The 15,869-nt window shown below is 45.3% G+C and overlaps 1 protein-coding gene across 1 annotated transcript in view; it reads right to left on the bottom strand.

Annotated features, from left to right (window-relative positions):
- Positions 1-1,155: 1,155 nt before the first annotated feature.
- Positions 1,156-15,869, bottom strand: part of NEO1 (neogenin 1) — a gene marked incomplete at its 5' end in the record, with an annotated part of 68,839 nt that continues 54,125 nt past the window's right edge. The window contains 4 exons of the mRNA XM_011967128.1: positions 1,156-3,744; positions 4,925-5,061; positions 7,693-7,956; positions 12,746-12,904. Coding sequence (XP_011822518.1) covers positions 3,661-3,744; positions 4,925-5,061; positions 7,693-7,956; positions 12,746-12,904 — 644 coding nt within the window. The remainder of the gene's footprint in view (positions 3,745-4,924; positions 5,062-7,692; positions 7,957-12,745; positions 12,905-15,869) is intronic.

Below are 15,869 nucleotides of genomic sequence, written 5' to 3' on the forward strand. Positions count from 1 at the left end.
GTCCTAGCACCAGAACACTGCGGACTTACTAGGATCCCTGCCAGGAGGGGGCTTCTTGTGTGTGCCTGAGTGTGAAGCCTTTCAACACGCTCCAGGGCATAAGTCCTCGTGACTGTTTGTCTATCCATCCAAGAGACAAGCATCTGCTATTGTCAGAAACTGTCCCTGGCATTAGACATTCAGAAAGGAGTGAGAAATAATCTTGTCCCCACTGAGTCCACAGGGCCCAGGAAAAGACTCAAAACAAGTCACAGCAAAACGTGCCAAGAGCTCCACCTAGGGACGCACTGGAGGAATAGCAGCAGCAGACGCCCGGCACTTAGAACAGAATGGCAGTAAAGAGGACACTCCACGCAGACTGAGAACGGCCTCACTGGTAGCTTTCTGTGGCCATAGCCCCGGTGCACAAGGCGACATGAGTCTGGACCTGGAGGCTGTGGCAGACCAACCTCCAGCTATGGGACTATGGAGTTCATCCTGAGCCCAATGGAGAGTGGCTAATGAGGAGGACGGGATTTGGGCTTCCTAAAGTACGCTCCGGCCGCAGAGTGAGGGAGCAGTGAGGACACTGTGCTCTGTGTTCAGCCCTCACTCTATTATTGCAAGCTCAGGCCTCTGGCTGCTGAGGTTACTTATTCCCTGGCCCAGACTCTGGGACACCACGAGGCATCTTATATAGTGAACACAGTGAGATGAGGCAGCCTGGGGCAAGCAGGCCTCCCAGGAGACATCTGCTCTGGCTTTAGGTCCCTGTGAGTGGTGGGGCTGGGAGTGGGGAGGCCGGGCCCCGCGTGGGCACTCAGTCTGCCCTAACAGAATGTGCTGCCGCAGCAGGGACATGGCCTGCACTCCATTCAGGGACGGCTGCCAGGGGCCCCCTGATTCCTCAGGCTGCTCAGTCCCTGCAGGGCAGCAACAGGGGGATGAGAACAGGGACAAGACTCATTTTTGGTGCTGGTGGACGGTCCAAACACCTCCTGCAGCCTCCTGGCTCACCTGCCACCCTTCCCTGAGTCTCCTCGTAGACTACTGGCTTTACAGTTGTGAAGGCAACAGCAAAGTCAATTAGAGAGGCTGGGAAGCAGGGGCCCCGAAGGTTTTTGTTTTTGTTTTTTTTTAAGGACAAGGGAAAATAACTCTTTGACCAGACCAGAGTTTGATTGGATTAAAAAAGTGTATTGGATTTCCAATACTAAATAAAAACATGAAATCGTTTTTAAAAAGCCATAGAGTTTACAGCATCAACTACAGAAAAGGCCAAACAAGTGTGTACAGACGCCAGTCCCAGCAGCCCTCTGCGCCCCTCCCGCAGGCAGTGCGGCGACAGACACAGGCGTTCCACATCCCCCGAGGAAGCCGCTGAGCAGCAGCTCAACTAGGACACTACAGACACGCAATGGTTTAGTTTCAAAAATCACAGGAAAACGTAAGAAAATGTATTAAATTGTGAAAAGGTGCAATACAGAATAGCTTTCCTTTTTCTTAATTTTTAAAAAAACCCCTCAACTTTGAACAGTTATTTTATTTAAAAATAGGCCCCTCCCCCACCCGCCCCAATTCTGTGGCAGTATCCAGGTACCAAGGCCCTGAGGTAACAGAAGGTCAGGGTTCGTGGGACGAAATGCCCCAAATACTGAGCATGTTCTTTGGGCACAAGGTAGTTTCTGGGGAACCTGGCCCTCCTGGTGGCCAGAGTGCTTGGACAGCTCTCTTCAAGATCAGTTTAAGTGCACTGGTTTTCCAGAGTCCCGCCTGGCACCCCCACGTGATCAGCTAGCTCGGCAGCAGGAGCTCCCGCATTGCACCTTTCACTGCCCTCCAAATCATAAATACAGAGTTCATCTTGTGAAAAAGCAAATATGTGGTAAGATCCAAAAGTGGGAAATCCCCAAGTTCAAAGGCAGGTGACCTAGGGTACCCACTGGTGGTTTCAGCAGCTGATCTCTTCTTGGCTATAGAACTGAAGCCCGATTTACTGTCTACACTGCCTTCCACACTGTCTTCTGGAGATCTGTTGGGGAGTAGAGGAAGATGCCTGAGCATCAGTCCTGTGTTTTCCATGATATATTCTTAATATTAAAAAACCACACAGCTCAGCTCCTTACCTCTTTAGGAAAAAGAACCCAAGAACTATGTGCAAAGGCAACGGCTTCCAAGTGTGGCTGAGCCGTTGGGTTCACCTCAGGAAACTCCTGTGGCTTCATTCTCATCAGGGCTTAGCTGAGCTGCTGGGACAGGGGAGCGGGCAGCTGCTTCCGCTGTCTCTGTCCCTTGTTACTTGAAAAATAATATTCAGAAAGATGTGTGGAAGCCTCAGGGGGCACTGCAGCTCTGCCTTGTCTCATTCCTCCTGCTAATGCTTTCTCGGAAGGGGTCTGAAATGTGGAAGAGAGCGCTGGACTGGTTGAAGACTGGAACTAGAGAGGAGGAGGAGTCTTATGTGGAAACAAAGTTCCTTCCTTAACCTCCAACTTCCTCAAAGAGAGCCAATAATAGCAGCAGGAAAGGTCTCCATCCTTGCTTTCTGATTTACAGAATAGGGTCAGGCTCTTACCCTATTCTGTGTGACTCAGGCAATTAGAAATACAACACCTGTCTCCTCAGCATGGACATTCTTACCAGGCTATGACCAAGACATCAGGGCCGCTAAATCCTCAAACCCACCTATTGCACAGAAGAATTTTAAAACCAGATCCAAATCAAACTCCAGTTGCAATGTAGTGACAATAAGGATGGACATGCCAGGAAACGACAATAAAGAAGATGCTTCCATTCTCTGCAGGCTTCTGGAAGAAAGTACAATGACGGAAACATTCACAGGACCTCAGCAGCCCCTCCATGTCCTATTACCAACCCTCAGCCCCCCACCCCGCCCCAATACTGAAACTGCACAGAAAGCAACAAACAAGTCTTTTCAATGTTACATTTCATTCAATTCAAATAGATCTGTAATCTCACAGTGATGAGAGGAAAAGAGTCAGGCCTTTAATAATTATAATAAAAAAATAATAAAAAAGCTTACAAACAGCAATGCAACATTTCCTCCCCCTCAGAGTGATGGATGAACAGCTGGTAGAGGATGCAATGACTCAGAATTAAAAAATAAAAACAAAACCAAAAAACAAGCCAACCCCAGGAACAACCCACACTGTCAATGACTTTCCATACATAATTGGAACAAGCAGTCAAATGTCAACCACTTGTGGAGAACACCACGGACTTCCTCGGTTTTGGATGGCGTTTTTGTTTTTGAAGGTAAAATAAAATAAGACACAAATAAAATTGTACATAAATGCCAATGTCTACACTCCATAAAGGTGATGCAGTCGCAGCACGAAGACACAGCCTGACCACAAAGTGAAATGCAGGTTGCACTTCTCGCTTCTTCCCTGGACACAAAATTTTGGCCCATGATGCCCAGTCCTGCAGAATATCAGCAGGCAAAGGGAAGCTGCCTCAACACAGGCTTCTTCCAGGCTGACCAGGGGAAGGCAGGTGGCCATGCCTGGAGCCAGCCCTACACAGAGGCGCTGGCCAGTCTGCTGGCTCATTCTGTGTTCTCAAGTGCTGTCCTCTCGTACTCTGTACAATTCCTTGTTTTCAAGGGTAAGTTCCAAGACTTCCAGACTCAGGTTTGAAGTCATGTCCTGGTGAAGGTCGTCATGCTGTCGTGATAGCGTTTAGGTCCTTCATTAGTCCTTCCAGGTGGGCCATCTCTTTGGTCAGCTCATCTGGTTCATAGCTCTATGGAAAAGAAAACACTGTTACTGGGCCAGATCCAGGGAGCAAACCAGAAAGGAGAGCCCAGAGAGAGGCCAAAGCATCACGTGGTCAGTAGTCACATGGTCCCAGAAAATGGGCTACTAACACGCAGGGTGGCTCAAAAGAGTGGAAAGTAGCAGGAGAGACCCAAGGTCACTGGGATCCCGTTTCCTGATAATGCACAATGTCTTTCTCCCAACACACACTCCCCAGGGTCACAATGACCTCACAAGCCAGAAGGCCTGCTGCTTGCCCCTTCTAGGTCTCTGCCCCAGTCAGCACAGTCGGTATGTCCCTGGATCTCTGGGCCCCAAGCTTTCCGCTTAGAGAATCCTATACCTGGAAATTCAGAGGCAAAACATTTTTACTGGAGTTTGAGAGTGAAAGATCAAAGAGAGACCCTGGTGATTTTTGTTTTGACAGCAACCACTCAAGCACCTTCTCTTCCAGTATCTTGCTCAGGAAAGGTCACAGAGTAGAACTGAGGGAACTTATGAATGGTTCAAACCAAGAAAAGAAGAACAATGAGAGAAGGGACAGAACTAAAAGGCAGGCAGGAAGTGGGGGGAGGGGCCATTAGCTGGGGCTGTGTGAAAAGCTAATTTAAGACGTTCAAGAGTGGATATGGGGGCCGGGTGCGGTGGCTCACGCCTGTCATCGCAGCACTCTGGGAGGCCAAGGCAGGTGGATCACCTGAGGTCGGGAATTTAAGACCAGCCTGGCCGACATAGTGAAACGCCGTCTGTACTAAAAATACAAAAAAATAGCCGGGCGTGGTGGCGGGCGCCTGTAGTTCCAGCTACTCAGGAGGCTGAGGCAGGAGAATCCCTTGAACCCGGGAGACAGAGGTTGCAGTGAGCTGAGATCGTGCCACTGTATTCCAGCCCAGGCGACAGAGCAAGACTCTCTCTCAAAAAAAAAAAAAACCAAAAAAACAAAAAAAAAACAGTGGTTATGGGAAAGAAAGTAGACCAAATCCTCAGCATAGTTCCTGGCTCAGAAAAGATGCTCAACACTGTTTCTACTGAATGAATGAGTGCATCTGCTTCATAGTTCTGGGTGGCGAGCCTGGTATGTACAGAATATCAGCTTGACCAGCAGTCTCAGGCCCTGGGGCATGTTCCCAGACAATCTGGCTGGACTGATGGCCTCACGAACTTACACTCTCGGAGTCTTCCAACATCCTTGTGGTCTCCTGCACTTCAGGGGCACTGGGAACAACCACTGGCATAGGAGGCCGGCTCCTTCCTAGAGTCCCGATGGAGGCTGTCTTCACTGAGTGAATGTGATGGTTCAGAGCTGAGGGGAAAGGGCACCGTCAGGTATGTGGCCAAGCCTGCCTCCCCTAGACCTCATGAAGGCCCTAAGGTCCAAGTGCTGCTTCAGGGTGAGAGAGACACACAGACCCACTGCGCGGGTATTGCTCTGAAAAGTTACTGGAACAAGAGGGAAGGAGGGAGATAGCAGGGCATTCATGAGGCCAGAGAAAATATTCCACTGGCTCTAGAAAACCAATATCCTAGTCCAGTGGTTCTCTAAGCGTGGTGGTCCACGAACCCTTGCAGGATATCTGGGAGGCCAAAGCTCTCTGCATAATAAGACATTATTTGCCTTTCCACTGTGTTTGCCTTTGCACTGAGGACACAAAGGCAATAGTGGGTGAGCTGCTGGAGGCTTAGTACAAATTAAGGCAGTGGTGCCAAACTGTAAAGCCATTCACTGACATGCACTTGCAGTTTAAAAAAGCCAGTTTCACTAAGAACCATTGTTAATAAAGGAGTAAATATATATTTTTAACTACATCTTGACCTTACTGTATGTGACAAAATGGAAAGTATGCATGAAGTACTTCAGCTGTGTACAAAGTATGACAGCTATCTTTTTTTTTTGAGACGCAGTATCTCCTTATTGCCCAGGCTGGAGGGCAGTGGAGTGACCTTGGCTCACTGCAACCTCCGCCTCCTGGGTTCAAGTGATTCTCCTGCCTCAGCCTCCCGAGCAGCTGGGATTACAGGCATCTGCTACCACGCCCGCTAATTTTTTGTATTTTTAGTAGAGAAGGGGTTTCACCATGGTGGCCATGCTGGTCTTGAACTCCTGGCCTCAGGTGATCCACCTGCCTCGGCCTCCCGAAGTGCTGGGATTACAAGCGTGAGCCACCGCGCCCGGCCAACAGCTGTCTTAAATAAAGGCACTTGTGATAGTTTGAGTTTTGAGTTGAATGTTTTTATCATGGAATATCACTGTTAGTTCAAAGACAGACAAACTGATTCTTGAGACATCTTTTAGAAAATGAACAAAGTGAGCCTGTCAATTCAAGGCACACAATGGATAGTGTTTCCTGCCAATGATAAAATTTAAGTTTTAAGTAAAAATGAACATTTTGGAAAACTTGCATCTGCCACCATGGTCTTGAGAACTTAATACTTACACATTTTGATGATATTAATGAATATGTTTTTAGATACTGAATGAAATGTATCACTATTTGCAGAATTTGTATAATGTAGTGAACCAATATTTTCTAAATGACTGACATGTGATGTTTTAGTATGGTGCATTAAATGCAAGACAGATGAATGAATTTTAATGGAATAAAGTATAAATAGTTCATAGATAAGGTTTCAGATTTCACTTTACAAACAAACCTTTAAAAAACTACAACTTGTTGAGTTTTGCTGTAGTATCAAAAAAGAATATCCACAATTATCTGAAAAGGTTATAAAAATACTCTTTCCTTTTCCAATTACATATCTGTTAGACCAGATTTTCTTCTTATATTTCAACCAAAACACCATATTGCAACAGATTGAATGCAGAAGCAGATAGGAAAATCCAGCTGTCTTTTATTAAGCCAGACATTAAAGAGATTTGCAAAAAAAAAAAACGACTCTTCTCACTATATTTTTGTTTTGAAAATAGTTGCTTTTCAGCCGGGCATGGTGGCTCATGCCTGCATTCTCAGCACTTTGGGAGGCCGAGGCAGGTGGATCATGAGGTCAGGAGATCAAGACCATCCTGGCTAAGGCAGTGAAACCCCATCTCTACTAAATATACAAAAAATTAGCTGGGCATGGTGGTGGGCACCTGTAGTCTCAGCTGCTTGCAAGGCTGAGGCAGAAGAATGGCGTGAACCTGGGAGGTGGAGCTTGCAGTGGGCCGAGATTGCACCACTGCACTCCAGCCTGGGTGACAGAGTGAGACTCCGTCCCAAATAAAAAATAAAAAAAAAAGGAAAATAGTTTTTCATAAAAACATGCTGGTTATCCTAACATGATAGATAATTGCTTTTTTAAATGAATAAAATACTTCAAAAATTTCTTAGCTTTAATTTGAATACGGTAAATAGTGATAGATATAACCCACATGAAGAAAAGCTCTTTTATATGCTCAATAGCTTTTAAGCTATAAAGGGGCACTGAGACCAGAAATTGTGAAAATCACTGACTTATTCTAAAACAAATGAATAGGTAACAATTAAGTGCAGAAAGCAAGCATGCCTTTGAGGTCAGGGGACTGTTACTGAGCTGTGTGGATTTGGGTAAATGACTTTCCCTTCACAGGGTTCCTTTCCCTATCCTGAGGTTCCCTCTGCTTTCACCACCCTATGAGTCCAAGCCTTGGCCTCCCTGATCCTTTCTCTAGTTTGCAGGGACCTTATGAAGTGAGGTGATCCCAGGGGGCTGGGCAGACTAGATCTGCTATCCATTCCCATGCCACTGGACTTACCACCAAAGGTGCTGCACATCAAACCCAATTCAAAAGGTCAGCCCACAAACTTCTTGGGTGGGGCAGTGGCACACTGCTACTCTAACTGAATTGCTGGGATAGGCTTGGAGGGTATTTGCTTTGCTATACTTCAAGGAAGGGGTGACTTTATCCAAGCTTGAGTCAAAGGGTCCCTCCAGGTATGCTGCCATCCTCACTCACCTTGCTGGGATAGTAATGGTGTGCTTGGCAATGCAGGATCATAGGTGGGAGGTCCTGGAGGCGGGACTGCCGGCACGGCGAAGCTCTTCAATGGGTGGGAAGGGCGAACATGGGCAGTGGGAAGACTCTGGCCTGAATCTTCCTCTTGGGAGCTGGCCAAGTAAGAGGAGCTGGTAGCACCTTCAGGGTCCTGGTGATCAGTGCAGCATGTTTGAGACGAGGAGGCTGGCATGGTGTCAGTGCTGGGGGTATTTCGAACGGATTCTACAGCAAGAAAGTCTAAATGTTAGTATTTCTTTTGCCATTAAATATGTGAAAGTCCCAGAGTTTGGCTACTTCTAGGGGTTCCCTAAAGCAGCTCAATAGCACTTGTGATCAGTGCTAGTCCAAGAGAACATGGATTAGCACCACTGCCAGGGATAAGAATGGAGTCTCGAACAATTTTGCACTCAACCAGCTATTCCAGTTTTTCACCTCACAGCTAAGTGGTCACAATTTTATAGATTTAAAGTTCTTCTCATTATTTACTATGGAGCACATGTAAAGGTTCCTGAGATGACTAAGATATTAAGATATAAATAAGTATAAAAGAAAATTAAAAACTTCACTCGCTGGAATCTTAAGAGAGTGGCCTTTCATAGACAACCATGGCTAATCACCAAGGCTGGCTGGGTACCTGACAGTAGCCAGCTCTACTGACAAGGCCTGGCGGTCACTGCAGGAGAGGCCAATGCCACAGGCCTTCATGCCTCCAGGGGCTGTGCATGGCCTCATCACAGCAAAAAACCCATAGCTCAAGTGAGAACCGGGCAACGAACAGAGCAGCCCAGAGGTCTGCACACAGCTTTCAGATCATGCCAAATGAAGGGCATTTTTGATTCAGAGAAAGAAATGGGGATAGATTAGCCTGGAGAAGGGAAGGCTCAGGAAGAACATGATAACAATCTCAAAATATAAGAAGGGGCAGTTCTTCTGGAAGGCAGCACAGCAGGGTAGAAAAGCGCGGACTCTGGAATCAGACAGATCTGGACTCTAATCTTTGCATACTAGCTGGGTGAATTTGACAAAGTCACTGAGTATATCTGAGTCTCAGTTTCTTCATCTACAAAAGAGGGAGAATAACACATAATTCTTTGAGGATTAAATGAGATGTATGAAAAGTGCTGAACACGGTGCTTGAATATCTGAAAATATTCTTTTCTTTGTAAATTACTGGGTGCTTACTTTAAGCCAGGCACTATGCTAGCTGCTTTACATTCATTAACTCACTCGATGCTCAAAGTAACTCAGAAGGCACTGGGAGGTTAAGCAAATTGCCCATTTGCACAGTTAGAACTAGCAGGGTGGAATCTGAATCCCTGCCTTCTGACTTCCACACACATGCTCTGGACCACCACACACCTTTCCACACACAGAGTACCACCTGCCCCTACCCTGTGGGGCAGAAGCAGCACCAAGGCCCGAGGAGACCACATGAGGAAGACCCTTCCAACAGCGTGAGCTGGTGACCACCTTCCCCACCCGTGAGGAGAGGCACAGAGGACACAGCTCAGGACAATGAACTGTACCAGGTAGCCTGAAGGCCTCTTCTGACTTCTGGAGTTCTCAACCTTAGCAAGTACAGTAGTCCCCCTTATCCACGCTTTTGCTTTCAATGGTTTCAATTATCTGTGGCCAACTGCTGTCCAAAAATGTAAATGAAAAATTCCAGAAATAAATAATTCATAAGCTTTACAATGTGCACCACTGAGTAGTATGATGAAATCTTGCGCCATTCCACTGGGGATGTGCATTATCCCTTAGTCCAGCCTCTCCAGACTGCCTATGCTACCTGCCCTTGAGTCACTTAGCAGCTGTCTCAGTTATCAGGTAGAGAAAGCAGATATAAAGGGTTCAGTACTACATGTGATTTCAGGCCTCCACTGGGCGGGGGGGAGGGCGGATCTTGAAATGTATCCCCACAGATGGGGATACTGTAAAGCATGAGCAATCTGCAGAAATCCAACACATTTCCCTGTCTTTGTTGCTGAGGTAGCAGTGAATCTGTACCCTCGGGCTCTGAGAAGTCAGGCCATACCAGTCATGAGTGGCACCTCTGATCTTGGGTCCACGAATGAGGGACTCATACACCCTCCCAAGTGTGCCTGACTGTGTTGACCCTACCAGGCTTAGGCCACTCCTCATCCCTTAAAGGGGTGTGCTGAGGATCTCTTCTTAGGCTTGCTCAAGTTACCCATCCCCAGGGTGGGGGAGCTGGTGGTCCCCCTGTGATCCTGGGTGGGGTAGAAGCTGGGCAGGGTAGAAGCTGGCTAGCAAGGGTAGGAGGGAGGAGGAGAGAGAAGAGTAAACTCATGTCCAGACCATGTCAGCCTGTATTGGCAGGTATGTTAGATCAGCTCTGGGCAAACAGGCCTCTCCTGACTGCCTCAATGGTCTGTAACTAGATATATAAGCTTCTGAGGGCCAAAGAGATGGTGCAAAAGGTGAAAAAGGAAAATGGGGTTGCCTATATGAGTCAGCACCCTGGCCTGCTACCACAGACCAGGGCTGCCTTTTACAACTCCAGGAGCCCCAGGCATGTTGCTTTCTACACGAAGGGTGCTCCCTGACACTGTGCAAAATCACTGGCCTGCTCAGAATCCATGCTGTAAGTAAAATTCCTGCTTTGGCAAGGGGCCTACTTCGTGACTGACTTGCCTCTTAAAGAGTTAAGACACACAGAGTTCACACTGGCCAAGTGACTGGACAAGAGGAAAGTGCTTTTCCAATGCCAAGTGGTGGTGACATAGTGAATGTTCCTTAGAGCAGAGGCTGGCCCTGCCTAGCCCACATATACCAAGCTGTGGCAACACTCTGAGCTCCAGACACAAAAGCTTAAAAAAGTGCAATAGTGAAAAAGAACTTTGATCATTTCTGGATACTTGCTCTACATTTCAAACCAGTCTTCAGCGAGTCTATCACTTTAGTTTTACCTTCCTTTATGCAACTGGTCATCAAAGCATGGACTCTCTTAGTAATGCAAATTATTCTTTCCCCCTCTCTTCACTTTCTGCCTAGGTCCATAGAGAAGGGAATGCTTACCAACACTAAATCACAAGGGAGAGGGCTGGGTAGGAGCTGCCATGCTCCTCTCCAATCCCCAAACCCAGCAGGAAGGAGGAGGGCCTGATTTGATTGGAAGGTGCCTGCCATCCACTCAAGCAGGACCACATCCTAGCGTGTGAGATTCCTTGGCCTTAAAAATGGAGAAACAGGGTTGGGCACAAAACCTCCTTTCTAAGAGCGGTGTGGCGGCTGCTTTCTGGTCCTCTGTTCTACTTGAGACTATGTCTGTAAGGCAGACTTTGGCTCTCCATGCAGCTGGCTGGAGTAACTGTCTATCTTGTAAACCATCTTTCCTAAATGCAGGACTTCAAATTGGGATTTGGAAGGAGATAGTAGAAAGGTCAAATATATATATATATATAAAAATAATATTTAATATTTAGTGGAGACGGGGTCTTGCCTTGTTGCCCAGGTTGGTCATGGACTCAAGCGATCCTCCTGCCTCAGTTGCCCAAAGTGCTAGAATTACAGACATGAGCCACAGTGCTCAGCCTGGAAGGCCAAATTTAGATGTGAGTTCAAGCAGCATTCTCCAAATCAGGTAATAGCTTTGGGAGTCGATAATGTCAGGAATTATTACACACCCCTTAATAAAGCTTCATTTGATGTTTTGGGTATGTTTATGATTGATAAAAACTTGAAAGAATGGGGACCGGGTGTGGTGGCTCATGTCTGTAATTTCAGCACTTTGGGAGGCCAAGGCAGGCGGATCACTTGAGGTCAGGAGTTTGAGACCAGTCTGGCCAACATGGGGAAACCTCGTCTCTACTAAGAATACAAAAATCAGCCAGGCGTTGTGGCGTTTGTCTGTAATCCCAGCTAGTTGGGAGGTTGAGGCAGGAGAACTGTTTGAACCCATGAGGTGGAAGTTGCAGTGAGCCGAGATCGCGCCACTGCACTCCAGCCTGGGCGACAGAGTGAGACTCTGTTTCAAAAACAAACAAAAAAACCAAAGAGAAACAAAAAACTTAAAAAAATGGGGATATTACTAGGAACCCAAACTTCCAGCATAAAGTTTTGAGGTTCTTTTAAAATGGAACTCACTTGAAATTCCCTTATTCCCCAGAGCAGCCAAACTCAGTTCTATCAGTAACATAATAACTATTAATAGGCAAGTTTCAAATGGTGGAAAAATAATACGTTGAATATATGGGAAGTTGCTAGGCTTGCCGTTTAAAACTGAGGATGACAATTAATTTTCAATTAATGAAGAATAATACTTACATCACTTGCTGTCTCCACACCTTCACTATTTCCTCCTTAAAACTTTGATAATGCGGTTTTCTAAGATTTCCAAACTGTGACTTGTTTGTCTAGCAACATGTTTCTTTAAATACACTGCAGATTGTTATGCTAATTTCCTGTTTCTGCAGAGAGGATCTATTCCTGCGCATCCCTTTCTAATTTTAATAATCCTGAGGTTTACATCAGGCACCCTGTGGTTTACAATACACACAACTCCACGTGGCTGGTGGCCCCACTGCCCCTTGGATGTTGTTTGCACTTTGGTCCACGGTGGAAGTAACCTGTATGTAACAGTTAACCTTTGGACCTACCCAACATTAGGGTGACTGCCAGGCAAAGGCAACCACGAGTGTCTGAAATCACCCAGGATGAGTTTTCCTTTCCAATTAGAGGATTAAAAGAAATAAAGAAATTGGAAAAAAGGACTGAGTTAAAGTGTAATTTTATGGAACAAGGGATGCTTATGTGATTAGAGATACTGTTTTTACTAAAAGGAAACTTTGCACTGAATGTTTAAAACTTAAGTAGAAATATGGGGTGAATTTTACAGAAACAAATTTGAGTCAGTCACAGAAATGTTATGCTAAGTAAATAAAATAGAAAAATTCCAAATCCCTCTTCTAAGTAGGGCAAGCCCTTCCCCATTTCCGCTTGCTGACTCCTTTGGAATGGTTTCCATCTGGGCTTGATCCTCATCTCTCACCTGTGGAATTGGCCCTGTCTGAAAGGGACATGGATGTGCCAATGGGCCATGGGCTGCCCGGGTGGTAGAGATGACTGCGAGCTGGAGAAGCGAGGCTGCTGGAGTGGAAATGATGGTGAGGGTGATCGAGGGAATGGATGGGATGGGCACTAATCACAGCTGTGAATGAACACAAGACAGAGAAATGCTTAACACGCTTGCACAAACACACACAAATCACAGTTCAAGAGCAAAGTCACCCCCTTCCCACCTCCCATACAGTCCAACCACTCCCTTGGGTTTTTGGTGGCAGCTGGCTAGATCTTGTCAATTAGCCATTGATTTTTACATTTGTTTTTTAAAAATGAACATACTCTTTTGCATATGTCTACATATGTATAGAAAAAAAGGTCTGAGGAATACATACTAAAATGTTAACAGTGATTATCTTGCAGGGAAGAGTGGTCAGGATTAAAATAATATTTTTCTTTTGGCTTATCTGTATTTTCCAATTCTACTATAATAAACATGGATTACATGAGTTATTACAAATATCTATTTGAATATGTCACAAAATATAAATCCATAAGCCAACACATAAATTGAGTTTCTATTTTGTCCTGCTAAAAAGGATAGAAAGAAGTCCCTTCTTTTTCGAGTATATTCCTAATTCATTCTGCCTTTGTTAAACCTGCTGAATTAAGCATTTAATGGGTATTTAGGCCAAATAAATAAGTAGCTGCTTAATCAGCTTTCATGTCTTAAAATAAATGCAAATGGAATTGAACTCTGATGGTCCCATCTAGTACTAAAAGCATGAATCACTGGCCGATGGCACCATCTTTTACTGCTTCTAGTCTGGGGACTCAGCCATACCCATCTGCATTTAGGAGAATAAATGGCTCTTTCCTTCTCACACTGGTTAAGGATTCAATTAACTGTGTTTAGCTAAAGAATCTGAAATTTCCACACATATTTCACATATTACTTTCTATGAAGACAGAGATTCCATGTACAACTTTCTATGAGGCTTCATTATCCATCTGAGATGGAAACAGATAAAATTAGAAGACCAGAGTCTTGGAATAAACTTTTCTGAGGAACTCCCTTGGAGTGGTTGTAGAAATGGTGCTTTTAAGGTCAAGATAACCAGCTCTACCCCCACCAAACAGGCAAATAGGCCAAAGCTTACTAGCAATACAGGGAATCTTTTTTTCTCTAAACAAAGGCTTCGTGAACTTAATAATACAATTTACTTAACACTTAGTGGCCTATTGAAATGTCTTCTGTCCCCAGGGATCTCCCTAAAGTCTTTGTGGGGCTATTCAACATTACTCTGCTGAAGAGAAATCCTGGTCAACAAAACAGATGCCTTTACTTTCCAGCTATCCCTTGTCCTGGCCACATGCAAGCAAGCAGGTGGCATGACTGGGACCCCTGAGCACTGCTGCCCCTTCCTTCCCTCTCAAGGCCTGAGGAACAGAAAAGGGGCTTTTCCTCAGGTGCTGCTCTTGGGGACCAGAGGCTCCAGGTTGTGCCTGGGAATAAAACACAACACAGGAAAGCTGCCTGAGGAGGGCTCTTGGGGTAACTGGGGAGTCGGCAACTCCTCTAGGGGAAGACAGGTAGTTTTTAGAAGTGGGTGCTTCAGACTCAGTGTTTTCCAGAATTCAGGCTGGGGTAGGGGGAATAAACCTGATTTTTACCTAGAAAAGTACAATTTGAGAGCATTTTAGAACTCTCACAAAGGAAAAACAAAATTGACTTTTTTCCCTTTATAAGGCATTTCCAGTCTTTCTAGGTAAGTAAAAAAAATAAAGCGGTGTGAATGTGCTTGCCTAGGATATAGTAGGAAATCAGAAGCTTGTTAGCGGACTCTGAACTTGATACTTTGGTGCATGGCCCTGGATGGAGCCATGTCCCGGCACCAGCAAGCCCTTCCTGGCACTGCTCAGTCATTTAAGACCAGGGTAGGTGGGTGGTAGGTACATGGCTCCCGTAGCATTCCAGGGTCTAGAGCTCAGGGAATACCAGCTTGTGAAACAGAACTGTAGTCATGTGGGTTTTAAAAACAGTATCTGAAAACCTAAACACCATAAGTGGATCTTACGGTTGCAGGTTTTTGAAAGATTCCACTTACCCACCCAACTGTTAAGGCACAAATTAAATAATATTGTATATTGGTGCAAACTCCTTCCCCAACATCAAAAAAAAAAGAAGAATGGTATCAACCGGACAACAGATCTTTTTTACTTAACATATTTAAAAGTAAAATACATCTAGAAATAAAGATAGCAAAATTTTAAAAGTTTTCAAAATAAGCCAGTTCAGGTAGGAACTGAAGTCTTATACAAAACAAACAAATAAGCAGTAGTGCTAGCATCTTCTTGATCAATCAGAAGCAACTAGAATGGATTAATTTACTCTTCTTGGGCATTTGTATCTTTAAACCTGGGAACCCCATCCAGGGCACCTCTTACAAGAGGGAAACCAGATTTCCCCCCGCATGTTTCCAAGTCCAGGCCTTTCTTTCCATCAAGGACCACAAGCATAAGCTACTCTGAGCTGAAATTACCTATTAACAAATAAGGTGTTACTCTTTCAAAGACGATCTTTGTAATAATCTTACACGTTTGTGTATAGTGTTTGTGGGAGAGGGAATGGGTGTGCGGACATCCACATGCTTGGAGCTTCCACCAAGAGGTTGGGGATTTGAGGAACTTTTCCAAGTGCACGATGTCATGATGCACCTCGTTGCATGTATGATATTCATGGCTATTAAATCTCATCATTTGTTGACAGATGGCTGAGAATTCCCTCAACTGCAAGCCCCACTGTGCTAGCTAGTCTGAAAGGCTTCATTTCCTTGAAAACAGTGACAAGAGAGAGGACACAGTAGTTTGAAAGATTTGGTTTGTCCCACTGCTTTCTGGTTTAGTCATGATATTTAATTTATTTTGAATTTCAACTAGTATTAAAAGAGGCTCAGAAACCTTTATGCTTATCAAAGTGAGGCACGAATCAAGAATGAAAAATGTTGTTTAAAAAATTCCGGCTGGGTGGGCATGGTGGCTCATGCCTGTAATCCCAGCACTTTGGGTGGCTGAGTTGGGTGGATCACCTGAGGTCAGGAGTTTGAGACCAG

Source organism: Mandrillus leucophaeus, unplaced genomic scaffold (genome assembly GCF_000951045.1).
Source record: "Mandrillus leucophaeus isolate KB7577 unplaced genomic scaffold, Mleu.le_1.0 Scaffold789, whole genome shotgun sequence".
In the NCBI taxonomy this organism is placed as follows: domain Eukaryota; kingdom Metazoa; phylum Chordata; class Mammalia; order Primates; family Cercopithecidae; genus Mandrillus; species Mandrillus leucophaeus.